The 12,500-nt window shown below is 47.1% G+C and overlaps 6 protein-coding genes and 2 non-coding genes across 8 annotated transcripts in view; 4 read left to right on the top strand and 4 right to left on the bottom strand.

Annotated features, from left to right (window-relative positions):
• Nucleotides 1–778: 778 nt before the first annotated feature.
• CNA02205 (hypothetical protein) lies at nucleotides 779–4,337 on the bottom strand. Its single transcript, XM_024656056.1, has 3 exons — nucleotides 3,102–4,337; nucleotides 1,587–3,051; nucleotides 779–1,535 (listed from the first exon to the last, which is right to left on the bottom strand). The coding sequence occupies exons 1-2, from the start codon at nucleotides 3,301–3,303 to the stop codon at nucleotides 2,939–2,941; spliced, it is 315 nt and encodes a 104-aa protein (XP_024514128.1). The 5' UTR covers nucleotides 3,304–4,337; the 3' UTR covers nucleotides 779–1,535; nucleotides 1,587–2,938.
• Nucleotides 4,338–4,697: 360 nt separating this feature from the next.
• CNA02200 lies at nucleotides 4,698–4,792 on the top strand. Its single transcript has one exon. It is a non-coding gene; the product is annotated as a tRNA-Ser (tRNA).
• A 167-nt stretch (nucleotides 4,793–4,959) lies between these two features.
• On the bottom strand, nucleotides 4,960–5,054 carry CNA02190. Its single transcript has one exon. It is a non-coding gene; the product is annotated as a tRNA-Ser (tRNA).
• A 466-nt stretch (nucleotides 5,055–5,520) lies between these two features.
• On the bottom strand, nucleotides 5,521–7,241 carry CNA02180 (cytoplasm protein, putative). Its single transcript, XM_566606.2, has 6 exons — nucleotides 6,517–7,241; nucleotides 6,156–6,471; nucleotides 6,080–6,107; nucleotides 5,913–6,028; nucleotides 5,806–5,865; nucleotides 5,521–5,749 (listed from the first exon to the last, which is right to left on the bottom strand). The coding sequence occupies exons 1-6, from the start codon at nucleotides 7,224–7,226 to the stop codon at nucleotides 5,555–5,557; spliced, it is 1,425 nt and encodes a 474-aa protein (XP_566606.2). The 5' UTR covers nucleotides 7,227–7,241; the 3' UTR covers nucleotides 5,521–5,554.
• Nucleotides 7,242–7,442: 201 nt separating this feature from the next.
• Nucleotides 7,443–8,867, top strand: CNA02170 (peroxisome organization and biogenesis-related protein, putative). Its single transcript, XM_024656197.1, has 7 exons — nucleotides 7,443–7,652; nucleotides 7,722–7,842; nucleotides 7,962–8,025; nucleotides 8,091–8,222; nucleotides 8,283–8,504; nucleotides 8,555–8,665; nucleotides 8,733–8,867. The coding sequence occupies exons 1-7, from the start codon at nucleotides 7,566–7,568 to the stop codon at nucleotides 8,806–8,808; spliced, it is 813 nt and encodes a 270-aa protein (XP_024511854.1). The 5' UTR covers nucleotides 7,443–7,565; the 3' UTR covers nucleotides 8,809–8,867.
• Nucleotides 8,868–9,495: 628 nt separating this feature from the next.
• Nucleotides 9,496–10,521, top strand: CNA02160 (expressed protein). The gene is made up of 2 exons (XM_024656055.1): nucleotides 9,496–9,843; nucleotides 10,003–10,521. The coding sequence occupies exons 1-2, from the start codon at nucleotides 9,752–9,754 to the stop codon at nucleotides 10,136–10,138; spliced, it is 228 nt and encodes a 75-aa protein (XP_024514127.1). The 5' UTR covers nucleotides 9,496–9,751; the 3' UTR covers nucleotides 10,139–10,521.
• On the bottom strand, nucleotides 10,375–12,082 carry CNA02150 (expressed protein). The gene is made up of 6 exons (XM_566600.2): nucleotides 11,888–12,082; nucleotides 11,647–11,838; nucleotides 11,463–11,590; nucleotides 11,338–11,411; nucleotides 10,885–11,288; nucleotides 10,375–10,831 (listed from the first exon to the last, which is right to left on the bottom strand). The coding sequence occupies exons 1-6, from the start codon at nucleotides 12,001–12,003 to the stop codon at nucleotides 10,429–10,431; spliced, it is 1,317 nt and encodes a 438-aa protein (XP_566600.1). The 5' UTR covers nucleotides 12,004–12,082; the 3' UTR covers nucleotides 10,375–10,428.
• Nucleotides 12,083–12,236: 154 nt separating this feature from the next.
• The window catches only part of CNA02140 (conserved hypothetical protein), a 1,857-nt gene continuing 1,593 nt past the window's right edge, over nucleotides 12,237–12,500 (top strand). Inside the window, exon 1 of the mRNA XM_566598.2 lies at nucleotides 12,237–12,500. This exon is cut by the window's right edge and continues 313 nt beyond it. Coding sequence (XP_566598.1) covers nucleotides 12,251–12,500 — 250 coding nt within the window. The 5' untranslated portion in view covers nucleotides 12,237–12,250.

Genomic DNA, 12,500 nt, shown 5'->3' with positions numbered 1-12,500 from the left:
TGTGCAAAGTTTGACGAAAAGCAATCTTGGAGACACAAATCTCACGACTTCGACTCCTGATTGATGATTTCTTTTAACCTTGTTGTCCGGCTCCATCCTATCTGCCATCACGCGTGACCAACTTCCATATCGTCAAAGCACTTCCCAAACGATATCCCTATGGTCCTTTTTACGGATGGGTGGCTGGTAGTCGTGCCGTCGTTGAGCCGGTGCATGCTTTCCTAGAAGGAATTTTTCCTTGCTATATTAGGAAGGTAATGATAGTGGGAAAGTTTTGCGCGATGCCTTCTGTCGATTGGGACGTAGAGGAAGATGCTGCCAGCATCTGAGTCCTACCTTGAAAAATGTGTGGGCTGATACTTTGTCTTTGAATCGGGAGCAGCGGGAAGAACACTTCCAGCAATTTTTGCCGGCACAGAAGGAGATCGCTGACAAGGATGGGGGAGCCCGCGAGAAGCGATACCAGGCGGAATTGGAACACAGGTGCCACATGGACGAAGTGTATGAAGGAATCATCAAGAGGCGGCTTGCTTTGGAAGAGAAAGCTCGTCGTCAAGAACTGTGGGAGTTAAAATAGGAAAGGCTGGGTTTTAACACCGGTCATACAGGAAGCGAATAGCTCGAACTGTGGTATATATATATCGCACACGGCTCAACAATATCACTGTGTTCGGTCTCAATCAATGTTCATGTATCATTAGTAGTTTCATGAGACGTCTTGAGTTGCATGAGAGGAAGAAAAACTATAATAGATTCTTTTAGAAAATATGAAACCAATCTGCCACAAACTCCTTCACTCCCTCTCGGCAGATCTCCGCTGTTCCCATTTACTCGCTCACTCAACAAAAGGGCGGTACAGTTTTCCCTCTGCTGCCAAACCTTTGTGTGACTGGGACCTTGAGATCACCTCCTAAAAGACACAAACCTTCCTGCTGCCTCTTGGTTCTCATTCTCGCTTGCAAGGTGAGGCCTCCCTCGCCTATCCTTCTCCTCAAATATGCATTGGTTTTTAAAGGTAGAACACGTCCCGGCCGACATCCAAGGTTCTTCCCTCCATTACATCGTCATATGTAAGCATATGCAAGACAAAAGAGGTCTGGACGTAGGACTATAGAAGTTCCAGCAGGCGAAAAGATCGAATCTGGAACCTCACACCCTTCGCAAACCGGAAAGGGCCTTTATAAAAGCCGATAACATGCTCAAAGGAGATGCGGCACCTCAACAAGTAAGCGTTGAACCTACTCAAGTCGCTGCCATGAGAAGTTTCGTTCTCAGAGAATGGGATGATTATATGGCGACAGAGGGGACAACCTTGGTTTCCCAGCTCTATTCGCCAGATGAAAGGACTTCATTAGGCTCGCGGGCAAGTCGAGACCTCAATGTATTAAAGGGTCAAGGTTACAACATGCCTGGATAAAGACCACAACAGTAATCACCGACGACTGGCTACTTACGACAAAACAGGATGCGTCATTCCTGCTGCGGACGAAGCCGCTCTCAAAGTAGACAATCCTCTTGTCCGCCGTGTTTAAGATCTGGATGGTACACAATTAGCTATGCATGATATTCGCATGATAAAGATTGACAAGATATTGTTCGGATAGTTCTTATCTCTGTCGGAGAAACTAAAGCAAGGGGGGTGAGAGTACCCTCGACTACCAGCCATCCATCCGTAAAAAGGACCATAGGCTAAGATATCGTTTGGGAAGTGCTTTGACGATATGAAAGTTGGTCACTCGTGATGGCAGATAGGATGGAGCCGGGCAACAAGGTTAAAAAAAATCATCAATCAGGAGTCGAAGTCGTGAGTGTTTCCGAGATTGCTGACTGCAAGCTGTACCTCACGATGGCGAAGAGCTTCATCGCTACGGTCAACCCTTGGTCAGGCAAAGGCGCTCCGGCAGACCGTTCCACAGCCGATAACCAAGGCATCAGCAAGGGTCCTAAGATCTCACCCCAGATACGCCATTGGGAAGCTGTAGGCTTGGCTTGTTTGGTGAAAAACCCCTTTCCAACCGTGTCAATGTAAGGAGGAACGATAACCCTCTCCATCATGGACTCCAGTTGAAAGAGGTTCTTTTTGGAGAGAATAAGATCGCCATCAACCTCAGTACCGGGTAACACATTGGACGCGATTTCGTGGATCTTCTCAATGTCCTCAGGATTATTCTCCAGCTGAACTCCCTTTTCCATGATGTTTGTGAACGTCGTCGCCAACCGTCGCCCGCGAGATTCACAGCATCTCCCTCTATGTCCCAATCGACAGGGGGCATCGCACAAAAATTTCCCAATATCATTACCTTCCTAATGTAGCAAGGAAGAATTCCTTCTAGGAGGGCATGCATTGGCTCAACGACGGCATGTGCGACTTTGTCGAAGCCAGGGAAAAGATCGAAGATCGACGGATGACCTTTTACGGCGAACATGGAGTCCGATATCCTTTCCAGTGCTGCCTTTTGCGGGAAGGTCCTTTTCCCTGCTCACCGAGGGACACGTGGGACATTTGCTGACTGGGGAGCCAAACCCATCTAGCTCAACGCCTTCTAACAGGCCATTTTTGGCCAAGCGCATAATTACAGAAGGAGGTAAGTGTCCTATATTGCGATGTAGGCCGCGCATTGAGGAACTTGACGCCACGGTAGGCAAACTGCCGTAGGAATTCCAGCTGCTGAGTCTTCATAGCAAGCGAATGCTCCTTACTGGACCTTAGAGGATAAGAAGGCCGGGTTGGTACAAATCCTTTGTGACTGTCTTGATATCCAGTTTGAACTTTTGGAGGTGTGGGTTGCTAGAGTTGTAAAACCAGGTATTGAGCTGCAGCAGACCCGAGTCTTTGACAAGCTGCCTTGCCCTTTCAAGTGTAGGTGCTTGGACAGAAACCTCAATCCTGAAACCTCCAAGGTGGCTACCCTTCTTGTTCTCGTTTTGCTCTGGGGGGTCAGACATTTGAGGCATGGCGAGTCTTTCCTCTTGTAGTGAGGGCACCCGGTAACAGCCACAGCAGCAGGTCGGTCACAGTAAATCGTGCCAAGGCTGATAAAATCAGCCGCCCTAATATATGATGTTAACAGAAATGGCTAATTTAAGCAAATGCGACGTACCTTCAGGATATTTTGGTGTCTTGACCCATAACCCATCACAATGTGCGCTGAGAAGCTCCACTGCCAAGGGAAGAAGGAGGCGATGAAGGAAACAACTGGGAGGCTCCCTTGGAGCAGGAGTGATACCCATCAACATCGTGTACAGGAACTGCGACCTATATTGATTGGGGAGATCGGCCAACTGCATCACTATAGGGCCCATTGACCGTGCCGGATCCTTTCGGGATTCGGACGGATCGGCCCAGTCAATGGAGAAGTTGAGGGTCAGGAGAAAGCTGCCATCCTCTCTTTCACCATCGTCATCTTGATAAAGAGTTCTGTCCAATTAGTGACGGAGAATTTTACCCGGCTGTGCATCTCCCATATAAGCTGGGCTCTAAGCTGGGCTCTCCATCTGAGAATCGTATGGGACGTCGCGCCTTCTGTTGCTCAACTAGACGTTCGAGCCCTTTTTAGCTCCGGCCCCCCCTCTCTCCCACCTTATTCTTGGTATCTTCTCTCTCTGCAGAGCTTTTCGCAGACCATCTATTGAGATAACCTTGATTGAGATAACCTTGAGTACACATGCAGTACAGTGGAGGACATGGCCAAAGGCAATACCAAAGGTCTTGGGGGATCTGTTAAAGAGAGGATGGGTTGCCGGAGTGATAGAGAAAACGGATGAGCTGCTGATCTGGGGAGCTAAGGAATGTCACATCGGCTCTGGAAGATTAAGTAGGCTCGATACGATTGAAAATACGGGTGAATGTCCCCGGATATACGCGAACGTCATCGCGAAAGGTCTCTGGTCATGTGTAATGCCAGAGATGATGGAACAGTTCAAATCGGTCTGTCTGCGCCGGAATAGGCTCTTCCTTTGCCACAGCTTTCACTGAGTTGGGTTACTCGAGGTAACAGCCTGCTGACAGAGAAATACAGCCGGTTATGTCCTTCGGGGTAAAGGACAAGTTGTCGGGTGAAAAAGAAGAGCTGGAATGGGAAAGGGGAGGAGCTTCATTACCCAAGATGTGCCAGTCATTTGTTGTCTCTGCGATTTCGGGGGGAGGAGAGGAAGGCAAGAGACTGTTTGAGGGGACTCAAATTAAACGAATGTGGGCCGCCGTACTTTCGGCTCCATTGCGTGATGGCTGCTGTTTTCCTCTACGAGGAATCGATCACTTCGATGGGTAGGAGTCAATTGTTGCTGGTACGAGGCGTAATTGATGGAGATAATGATTATTTATGTACAAAATGGTAATTGAATGGTCGAGAGTAGTGCATAATACGTAAGACGACGATCTACATACAGAACTACTATAGTGAGTAAAAGGTCCAAAAAAGCGCAAAGTCGGTCTGAATTTGTAACGTCATCGTTTGGGACCTCAATTGGGTGTTATAACACAGCCAAATCACCGATCCTTTTGAAAATCGGGTTTCGCTTTAAAAACGGCGTGTGATCTTCTCAATTAAAATTATGATTTATATATCTATCAACTGCTGCATACATGGCTGCGAAGGAAGATTACTATTTGCACGAAAATTGGTATAACGAACCGATAACTGTCGTTAGGCTTCAGGACAAATAGAATATTCGCTGTCTTTATTTTTCTATTGGTTGGAGTAGTGCGACAGTGGTTACTCGGTTCGATTAGAATTTTGAAATTCCTCATCGAATGCCGTCAGGCGCGCAGGTTCGAGTCCTGCCTGCTCCTACTTTTTTTTCCAGCGGTCCATCTTCAATTAAAAATACAATTTTTTCGTGCTTTGCTGCGACGACTCTGCTATTTCAGCTGCAAATGTATTAATTACTCCGTTAAAAGATATGTGCATTCAAAAGTTATATTTATTAAAAACGAAGATGGACAGCTAAAAAAAAAGTAGGAGCAGGCAGGACTCGAACCTGCGCGCCTGACGGCATTCGATGAGGAATTTCAAAATTCTAATCGAACCGAGTAACCACTGTCGCACTACTCCGAGTAGTTTTTTGTATCCTGTTACATAAACATGAGAAGTTGTACAATTTTATTCCAACTACGTATATCATAAGTACAACGCAAAATGTTCCAATAATAAATATCGATCTCGCGGGTTTAGAAATATATCTATAGAAGTCTCCAAGATTTTCCTTTTGGACTGTCTCATTCATGATATATGCGTAGGATGACCCACTTCTTGACCCGAAGATTGAGCATATGCCCCGCCCGCAGCGAACAAATGAGAAGAGAGATGTAATTATTGTCCCTCCTTGTCTTTACGTTCTGTTTTCTTTCTATCTACTCCCGGGGAAAGGTAACGTCCTACAGTAACATGCAGTTCCCAGAACGTCCTCCTGGCCCCAGACTTCGTTGATCGGTAGGAAAGCCCATCGTGGCTTAACCGTTGCGCGTATAAGCTGGAGACTGTGCTGGCCTGGCCAGTTATTCTAACGAAAGGTGTCTATGAGAAGTGCATGAGAATCTTGGAATCTATTTAGTTTATACATATCGTTCAGAACCATCTGCCCAGTGTGTTGTTGTATGACGAATCGCTGGCGATGAAATGGCACCTATTGAAGGTAACTTATCGGCGACCTTCTGGATATTCTCTGTAATATCTTCAGCCTCTGCCGGGGCCACTCCGACGATCTCCAACAGCTTGTGAATAAGGTCGGGACCTTCACGGATAAGGACCTGTCGCATATTTAACCTGTGGGATGCGCCAAGATGATAGAAATTAGCGTGCTTACGATAACAACTTCCACACTGATGAGCAATATAATGATCATCTCCATCCTGTGCCCCGATGACTGCATGACGTTAGCTCTTCGAAAATAAAATAGCGCCAAATGCTTACTTCGGTTAAAAGTGCCCGCAGGGTGCTTTGCACTTCTTGAGCGTAGTCGATTTTTTTGTTAAATACATCTATACGCTCCTTTATTTCGAACTCGCTTGCAACAGAGTCGAAATAGGCTAAAGCAAGTCAGCATGACCTGAATTCGTCTCTCAACTCGACTGACTCACATTCTAGTTCGGGTTCAGACCAATAGAACTAAGTGAAATAGTCAGAATTGGCCCAATGTCAAGGGGGAAAGCACACTTCAGGGGTATCATCCAGTCCTCCACCAGCTGTGTTGACAGCCATCCTCAAAGTCATTAATTCTCCCATTTTTCTGATCACCTCTTTACGAGGTAAAGGCTGACGTCCATACATTTCTAAAGTCCTAGGCAGAATTGATACAGATGCTAAATGATTGTCTAGCCGCTCTTCAAGGACTGATAAGGACGATGATCGGGAGAGCGACAGTGACAAGGTATATCTGGCTAATAAAGAGGCAAGAGAAGGGGAATAATGAAACGTCGACAGCTGAGGTGGTCGACCGAGTAGGATGAGGTTACCGAGGATGTGTGTCTTGCTGCGGCACTTTTAGCACTTCAAAGAGACCCGATTTCAGACTCACGCTGTAGGATCGACGACAAAATCTACTTCCTCCAGTTCGCATTCCTTCGGGGACACTCGGTCGATTTCAACATTCCGACCACCTCTGATCACTTGCCTCAAAAACGCCTTTCCCTCCTCTTCGGTTAGGCCCCATGTAACGAAGGAGCCAGAGCTAAATACCCATATTTCGCCTCTTTCTCCGTAGCCAAACCCCATATCTCTCAGATCCACCCCCTCGTTTTCGGCCCACTCGACCGCAGGGCTCTTAGCTATAGTGGATGTAGACCGAACGTCCTTTCCGCTAATCAGACGTTCCGCACCACCACGCCCTTTCCATGGTCCAATAACCAGCGCCCTATCGGGGTCGCCTTCTGGTACTTCGTCCCATCGAACACCCAAAGACTGGAGAGTTGTGCCTAGAGCGATAAGATCGTACTTTTCTGCTGTTGTATGGGCAATACACTGCAAAACCGGCCCTCTTGTTATGGAAGCTGCATTTCGAAGTGGTTGAGAAGCGGCTTCTAGCCGTCGTTTCGGAGGTTTATGAGACACAGGGAGCTTGCTCATACGAGCCTGCTTAGTTTGTCTGTCGGAGATAGTAGAGGCATATCGAGGGAACTGGGAAATGTGCACTGGTGCGCGCAATTGAGATAGATTGCGGCATTGAGAGCAGACTTGCGGAGGCCTAGATGAGGGCTGCAAAAGGGTTCTAGGGAGTCGCTTGAACATTTTTCTGAGATTAGAGAGATCAAGCAAGCGCATCCTGCATTTTTCATTACTACGAGCCTCCCCAGTCGCTTCGTACTGTTGTCCGTTTTTATTATTGCAGCAGCGGCGGCAACTCACAAGTCGGCCATCACCGAAATTGCTACATACGTCGTTCGCTGGTGCATGCGCCTTCGTGATGCGGGTGCCATGTGTTCGTCGCGGGATCGTGTTCGCCGGTTATAGCGACGCCGGAAGCTTCGTGCGGCTGGACAGCACGCAAACAGAGGACACTTTAGAATCCATATAAAAAGTAACTCCAACTATCTAGCGTGTCATGGATCAGCCCTCATATACTTCGACATGAGTACACTCGCAACAAACATCATACTACACCCAAAAGTCAACCGGTCACTGGCTATCTTGGCCACGACTGTTGGTCGTGACAAGGTACGCAAGAGTGTTTTTAACTGAGATTAAGGAATCCTGGCTGAACAAGACGTTTTACTTGGTATACAGGTAACCAGGCTGCTTCAATACCTGGCCCGTCTTGTTTCTTGGTATTTGCTCAGTCGAGGCCGCATGGAGTCCGCTTCTCGTTTCGAAGGGCTGAAAACCGGACTTGCTAATGGTAGAAAAGGTGAGAGTGGTCTATAAATTTATAACATCTAAAGGGCTTGGAACGAGGCGCGATGACCCCCGACACTTGCTCCCCACTCCGTGGCTAATTCTTTGCATGCTAATATGATGAGTGCCCAGTAATGCGTCTCTTTCGTCCAGCCGAGTTCCTCCAGTCGGCGGTGAACCTGGCACAGCGACCAGTGTGAGTTGGCACGATTATCTGTGTTCCTTTGGATGGTGATAGATGATAACCCCACCTCGAGATAGAACTTCTCTCAAAGGTCCAGGCCAAATAGCTCATCTAGCTCAAATTGGTCGACAGATTGGATATGCCGGTTTTCATACTGCAGATATGATTGTATGGTTAGCTCAGGTCAGATTTCTGAAGTTTGATAAGGTGTGAGTGCCAACAGGAGAGTCTTTCTTTTCTTAAACGTTTTTTTTTAATAATGCTTGCAGCACCACCCAGCGATATGTGCGCTTAATGTACAAATTCTGGTTTGCCGGAATTGTATGTTCGCTTGTCTCATCTTCCGCCTCTCTCGTTAGGCTACGTGCAGACAGTCGAAGGTTTGCACTGTCTTCGCAGGTGGCCAAAGAGGAGGAGAAGGAGGGGAGGAGCGGCGAGGAAGCTGCTCGACAGATGGCTGAGCGTCGAGAGCGCGGAAGAGCGTTGCTTGCGTGCGTTTTATAACATTCTATTTTATAACGATGACTGACGATATTTCCAGCCAAAGGCAGAGTATACTTTCTCAGCTCGTCAGTGATTCCCTAGACGTTTGGATCCCTGCCACAGGCCTTGGCTATACAAATTTGAACGAAGGCACCCTCGGCGCATTTGGGTAAGTGGAGTATAGGACGTAGTTGCCACAGATGAGAATGGTACGCTGATCTAGTCGACGCCAACAGAGTCATGACGTCGTACATGGGTCTGCAAACTCAGTGGATGAAGCATTCCGCAGCCGGCGTCAAGAAGAGCATCTAACTTCCATTGTGCTAGCTCTCAATTACGAGTCTCGATGATATGCATATCTGTGAAAGGTGTTTTTTCCACTCTTGTTAGACAGCTTTTATTTGCTATAAACACTTGGATCATCATATCGATCTATCACAGTGTCCTACAACCCTGACCAATGTCCCTTTGGCTCTATCATCATGTTGTTGCTTACAGTAAGTTTTGTATAATGTTAGCTATGTACTGTATTTCAAAAGGCTGAGAAGATGACAATAATATGAAGCACTTATTATGAGATTCTACGTTTATGATGCACAAAGTTTAAATACATAATTTCCATTGTCCCGTCAATGTGATGTAAAGCACATTTCGTGAGAGCCATTTATTCTTTCGAGATGTTCCTTAACAGCAGAGAGCATGGTGTCTAGCTTTTCATCCCCACGATACTTTGGTGCTCGCTCATGTGCATCCTTGTTATATAAGCCCATCATGCCGACCAACCCGTATAAACGCATGCCAACTGCAATTACCTACAAAACCCAATAATCCACCCAATCAAGCATCGATGACATCGTGTTATGATGTACCTTGAAGCGAAGGATCAATCAGCCCTTCGAACCCAATCATTATTAACGAAAGAACACAAGAATGAACGAAAAAAGCACTACGAGTAGAAGTGCGTGCGAGCAGCTGAATGGTCGCGGCCGAATCGTTCATCACCATCCTCCGACGATCTCTCCTTTTGACTTCACTTCAACTTGTCGCGCAGTCCTCTCCTCCTCTTTGCTCCTTCCCTTTTCCCTCTCAAAAACCTCAAGCGAACAATCAATCGTCGTTTCCACTGCCATAAATACGACAATATCAGTCTACTCCCACCCCCCGCCCCATACCAGGAAAGCCAAGTTCAGGCGAGGCTTCACTGCATAATCGACCGCTTTTCGGATCATCCAGCCTCTTTCCCTTGAACGACAATATGTTTGGCTTCGGACGTCTGGGTCATATTGTGTTTGACCTTCTAGCCATATCTACTATTTTAGCCGGGGTCAAGAAATCAACTGGCTATTCGTAAGTCACTACATTATTTGTGTACTGAGAAGCGTTTTCTATTATTGACATTGATTGTGTTTGTCTTTTTGATCGATTATTCATTTATACGTCTTCATTTCATCGCGTGACTACTTTATGGCTCAATATCTCCTTGACTGGGCGTGCAACCGGCTACAGCATCCAGACGTCTCTTTTTACAGACACCGCCATCCGTTCTTTCATCGATTCTTACCTTTCAGTAGGGGAGACAGTATTTGGAATGCTCAGCGGGTATGCTGTCAACTCTCGGTATTTTAAAAGGAATATTGAGTGAAAAGGAATATTGAGTGAACGGAATATATGGCCTGCAGAGTTATCTGAGGCGAGAAGAAGAACGTAGCTGGGTTAAGCAGGCTCTTCCAAAAGAACGTGGAATTGGATTAATCCAGCTCTGTTGTTGTACGTAGTGTGTATTTATTATATCATCATGAGAAAATGCGCAGTTACTAGCCGCATAGGATGAAGTTTTATCTGTCGTCATGATTATCCGGACATGGAGTAGCTCAACACGTGCATCACAACAAATAATTGAATACATAACATTGTGTTCACTTATCAGTGGAGCTATCGAGACGAGGTGCTCTCGTCATCTGATATAACGATGCTATTTCTATCTCCTATCTCAGACGTTGAAGCGCTGTTGGTATTTTCGGTAGGTATTCTTGATTCTGAGTATGTGGTGGAATCGGCGTCGGTATGATTACTAGCTCGCCGCGTCCTCACGGCTCGATACTGTACTCTTGCTTGGCGTTCAGTCCCCTCTTGGCCTGAGCGTGCATTGGAGTCTCTGATCCTATGAGATCTACTCGGTGCCTTCAGCGACCTTTTGGATTTGCGGGAATTTGAAGGCTTTCGTCGGATACCGGTAATTATTGCACATCCAAAGATGGACGATAATAGGGTGAGTGAGAGTGACAGAGGCGGTAACAGAAGGATGGGAGGGAAGGGATGTACAGATATAAGCCATCTACTGTATGTGAGTAACGATTCGGCGGATAATCTATCAAGTAAGAAACCAACCTGATACCTGAAGGACGGGGAATGAAGCGCACGACAACCCAGCCAGTCGTTTTGACTTCTGTTGAATGACTCTCCCCCTCAGTATCCCCAGTGAAGGAGTCTTCCCGCCCTATGCTAAGGAAAATTGAACCTATTACCGATTCAGGTGCGCTGCTGGGCTTTAACAACACTCCTTCCATGAGGTCTTTTCTGAGAGGAACTATATCTTTAGTACTAGCCAGCTCTAAAAAACCGGCTTTGGCGCGTCTTTGCAACACCTTTTGATCAACCGGATCACCATATCCAATTATTTTGGAAGGGCAAAAGGATCGAAAGGGCCATGGAAGGACGCATGGTGGGATGAAACGAGTGGCGAGAGAAGGCAGAGTGATGAATGATTCTGGCAGAGGCGAAGGCGCCAAGGTCTAATGAACCATGGTCAGCACTATACCGATGACAACGAACTGTACATACTGGCTGAGCAGCGCTCATCAAAGCTGTTTGGGGATATTTTGCTGACATCAAATCAAGAGACAGCATAAAGTTATCTGGGCTAGTTAGCCATTAATAGTAAAGAGAAACATGAACGCATCACTTACCCAGCACATCTGAGCCCTTCCTTGGTCTGAGGAGTTCCATTTCAACCTGAATATCGTATCGCACATCTTCTATTATGCTGCTTAATGGTACCTGGAGATTCGTATGGGGCAGCCTAAATTTCCTGGATCTTTCATGTAAGACAATCAGCCGCCTGCCGGTCGAGAAAGATCTCCTGCATCTCACCCATAAACAAGCCAGCCTTCAGCTTCAATCGGCCCTCCAGTAGACCATGTCCAGAAGAAAGCTCCAACAGCAAGTACCGAGAGTACCAATGATATCAAAGAGAGGGAAAAAAGAAGGACAAGTTTGAGTAGAAGAGAGATAGTGAGAGGAGCTGTGAGGGTTTGATAGAGAAGCCGCAAAGGGATAATGATGCTGTAAGAGTATGTATCAGCCGATAAATATAATAAAAAAATGTACTCACGGGGCAAATGCCAAGCGTGCGAGGTGGAACAGGAAGTGTAGGAACTCTGTGCCGGGGGATGGTCGAGGATAGGGGTGGCGGACGTTGGGGGGAGAGGTAGCCGGGGCGAAAAGCATGGTACGGGAGGCTGGAGGCTGTAGAGAAGAGATCGCACAGAGATCGGGACACAGAGAACCTAGCAAGTCATGGGGCCAACGATCGGTTTCTTGGATAAGACAAGACAAGCCAGAGAAACATTCATCAGATCGTTCCTGTTGCCTGAGCTGATGACGTATTTGGTTCCGGCCGTCTCTCTTTCACCAGCTAGTACCACGTATTGCTTTCCGACTATTATGTACTGTGCTATTAGTTCCCTACCACGCCATGCTCGCACCCACCGTGGCCAAGATACCTCCCACCCCAGACCTGCCAAGGGATCACCACGGCCCACCCGCGAAACCGCTTGCCAGTCTCCAGGAAACAGCCGCACCCAAGTACTTTCGCAACCCATGGCCTTCATACAGAACAGCCTCCATGTGGGACGCCTATCAAGCCTACCAGCGTGGAGCATCAATTGCTCCTCATCCATCCTTCTTCCAGGGAAGCCGGTTTTTTGATGGGGAAGAGCCTTATA

Source organism: Cryptococcus neoformans, chromosome 1, assembly GCF_000091045.1.
Source record: "Cryptococcus neoformans var. neoformans JEC21 chromosome 1, complete sequence".
NCBI lineage: Eukaryota > Fungi > Basidiomycota > Tremellomycetes > Tremellales > Cryptococcaceae > Cryptococcus > Cryptococcus deneoformans.
Note: the sequence above shows the minus strand (reverse complement) of the source record. Positions and strands in the feature narration are given on the sequence as shown.

What these genes read in the sequence shown, in the direction of transcription:
- CNA02205 (XM_024656056.1), bottom strand. Translation starts at nt 3,303, where the DNA reads ATGGGCCCTATAGTGATGCAGTTGGCCGATCTCCCCAATCAATATAGG. An exon ending in GACACCAAAATATCCTGAAG is followed by an intron (nt 3,052 to 3,101) that starts GTACGTCGCATT and finishes ATCATATATTAG; the next exon opens with GGCGGCTGATTTTATCAGCC.
- CNA02160 (XM_024656055.1), top strand. Translation starts at nt 9,752, where the DNA reads ATGTTTGGCTTCGGACGTCTGGGTCATATTGTGTTTGACCTTCTAGCC. An exon ending in AAGAAATCAACTGGCTATTC is followed by an intron (nt 9,844 to 10,002) that starts GTAAGTCACTAC and finishes AACCGGCTACAG; the next exon opens with CATCCAGACGTCTCTTTTTA.
- CNA02150 (XM_566600.2), bottom strand. Translation starts at nt 12,003, where the DNA reads ATGCTTTTCGCCCCGGCTACCTCTCCCCCCAACGTCCGCCACCCCTAT. An exon ending in GCACGCTTGGCATTTGCCCC is followed by an intron (nt 11,839 to 11,887) that starts GTGAGTACATTT and finishes ATACTCTTACAG; the next exon opens with CATCATTATCCCTTTGCGGC. An exon ending in CCCCGTCCTTCAGGTATCAG is followed by an intron (nt 10,832 to 10,884) that starts GTTGGTTTCTTA and finishes CACATACAGTAG; the next exon opens with ATGGCTTATATCTGTACATC.
- CNA02170 (XM_024656197.1), top strand. Translation starts at nt 7,566, where the DNA reads ATGAGTACACTCGCAACAAACATCATACTACACCCAAAAGTCAACCGG. An exon ending in ACTTGCTAATGGTAGAAAAG is followed by an intron (nt 7,843 to 7,961) that starts GTGAGAGTGGTC and finishes ATGAGTGCCCAG; the next exon opens with TAATGCGTCTCTTTCGTCCA. An exon ending in CGCGGAAGAGCGTTGCTTGC is followed by an intron (nt 8,505 to 8,554) that starts GTGCGTTTTATA and finishes CGATATTTCCAG; the next exon opens with CCAAAGGCAGAGTATACTTT.
- CNA02180 (XM_566606.2), bottom strand. Translation starts at nt 7,226, where the DNA reads ATGTTCAAGCGACTCCCTAGAACCCTTTTGCAGCCCTCATCTAGGCCT. An exon ending in GTCTGAACCCGAACTAGAAT is followed by an intron (nt 6,029 to 6,079) that starts GTGAGTCAGTCG and finishes GACTTGCTTTAG; the next exon opens with CCTATTTCGACTCTGTTGCA. An exon ending in TCAGTGTGGAAGTTGTTATC is followed by an intron (nt 5,750 to 5,805) that starts GTAAGCACGCTA and finishes AATATGCGACAG; the next exon opens with GTCCTTATCCGTGAAGGTCC.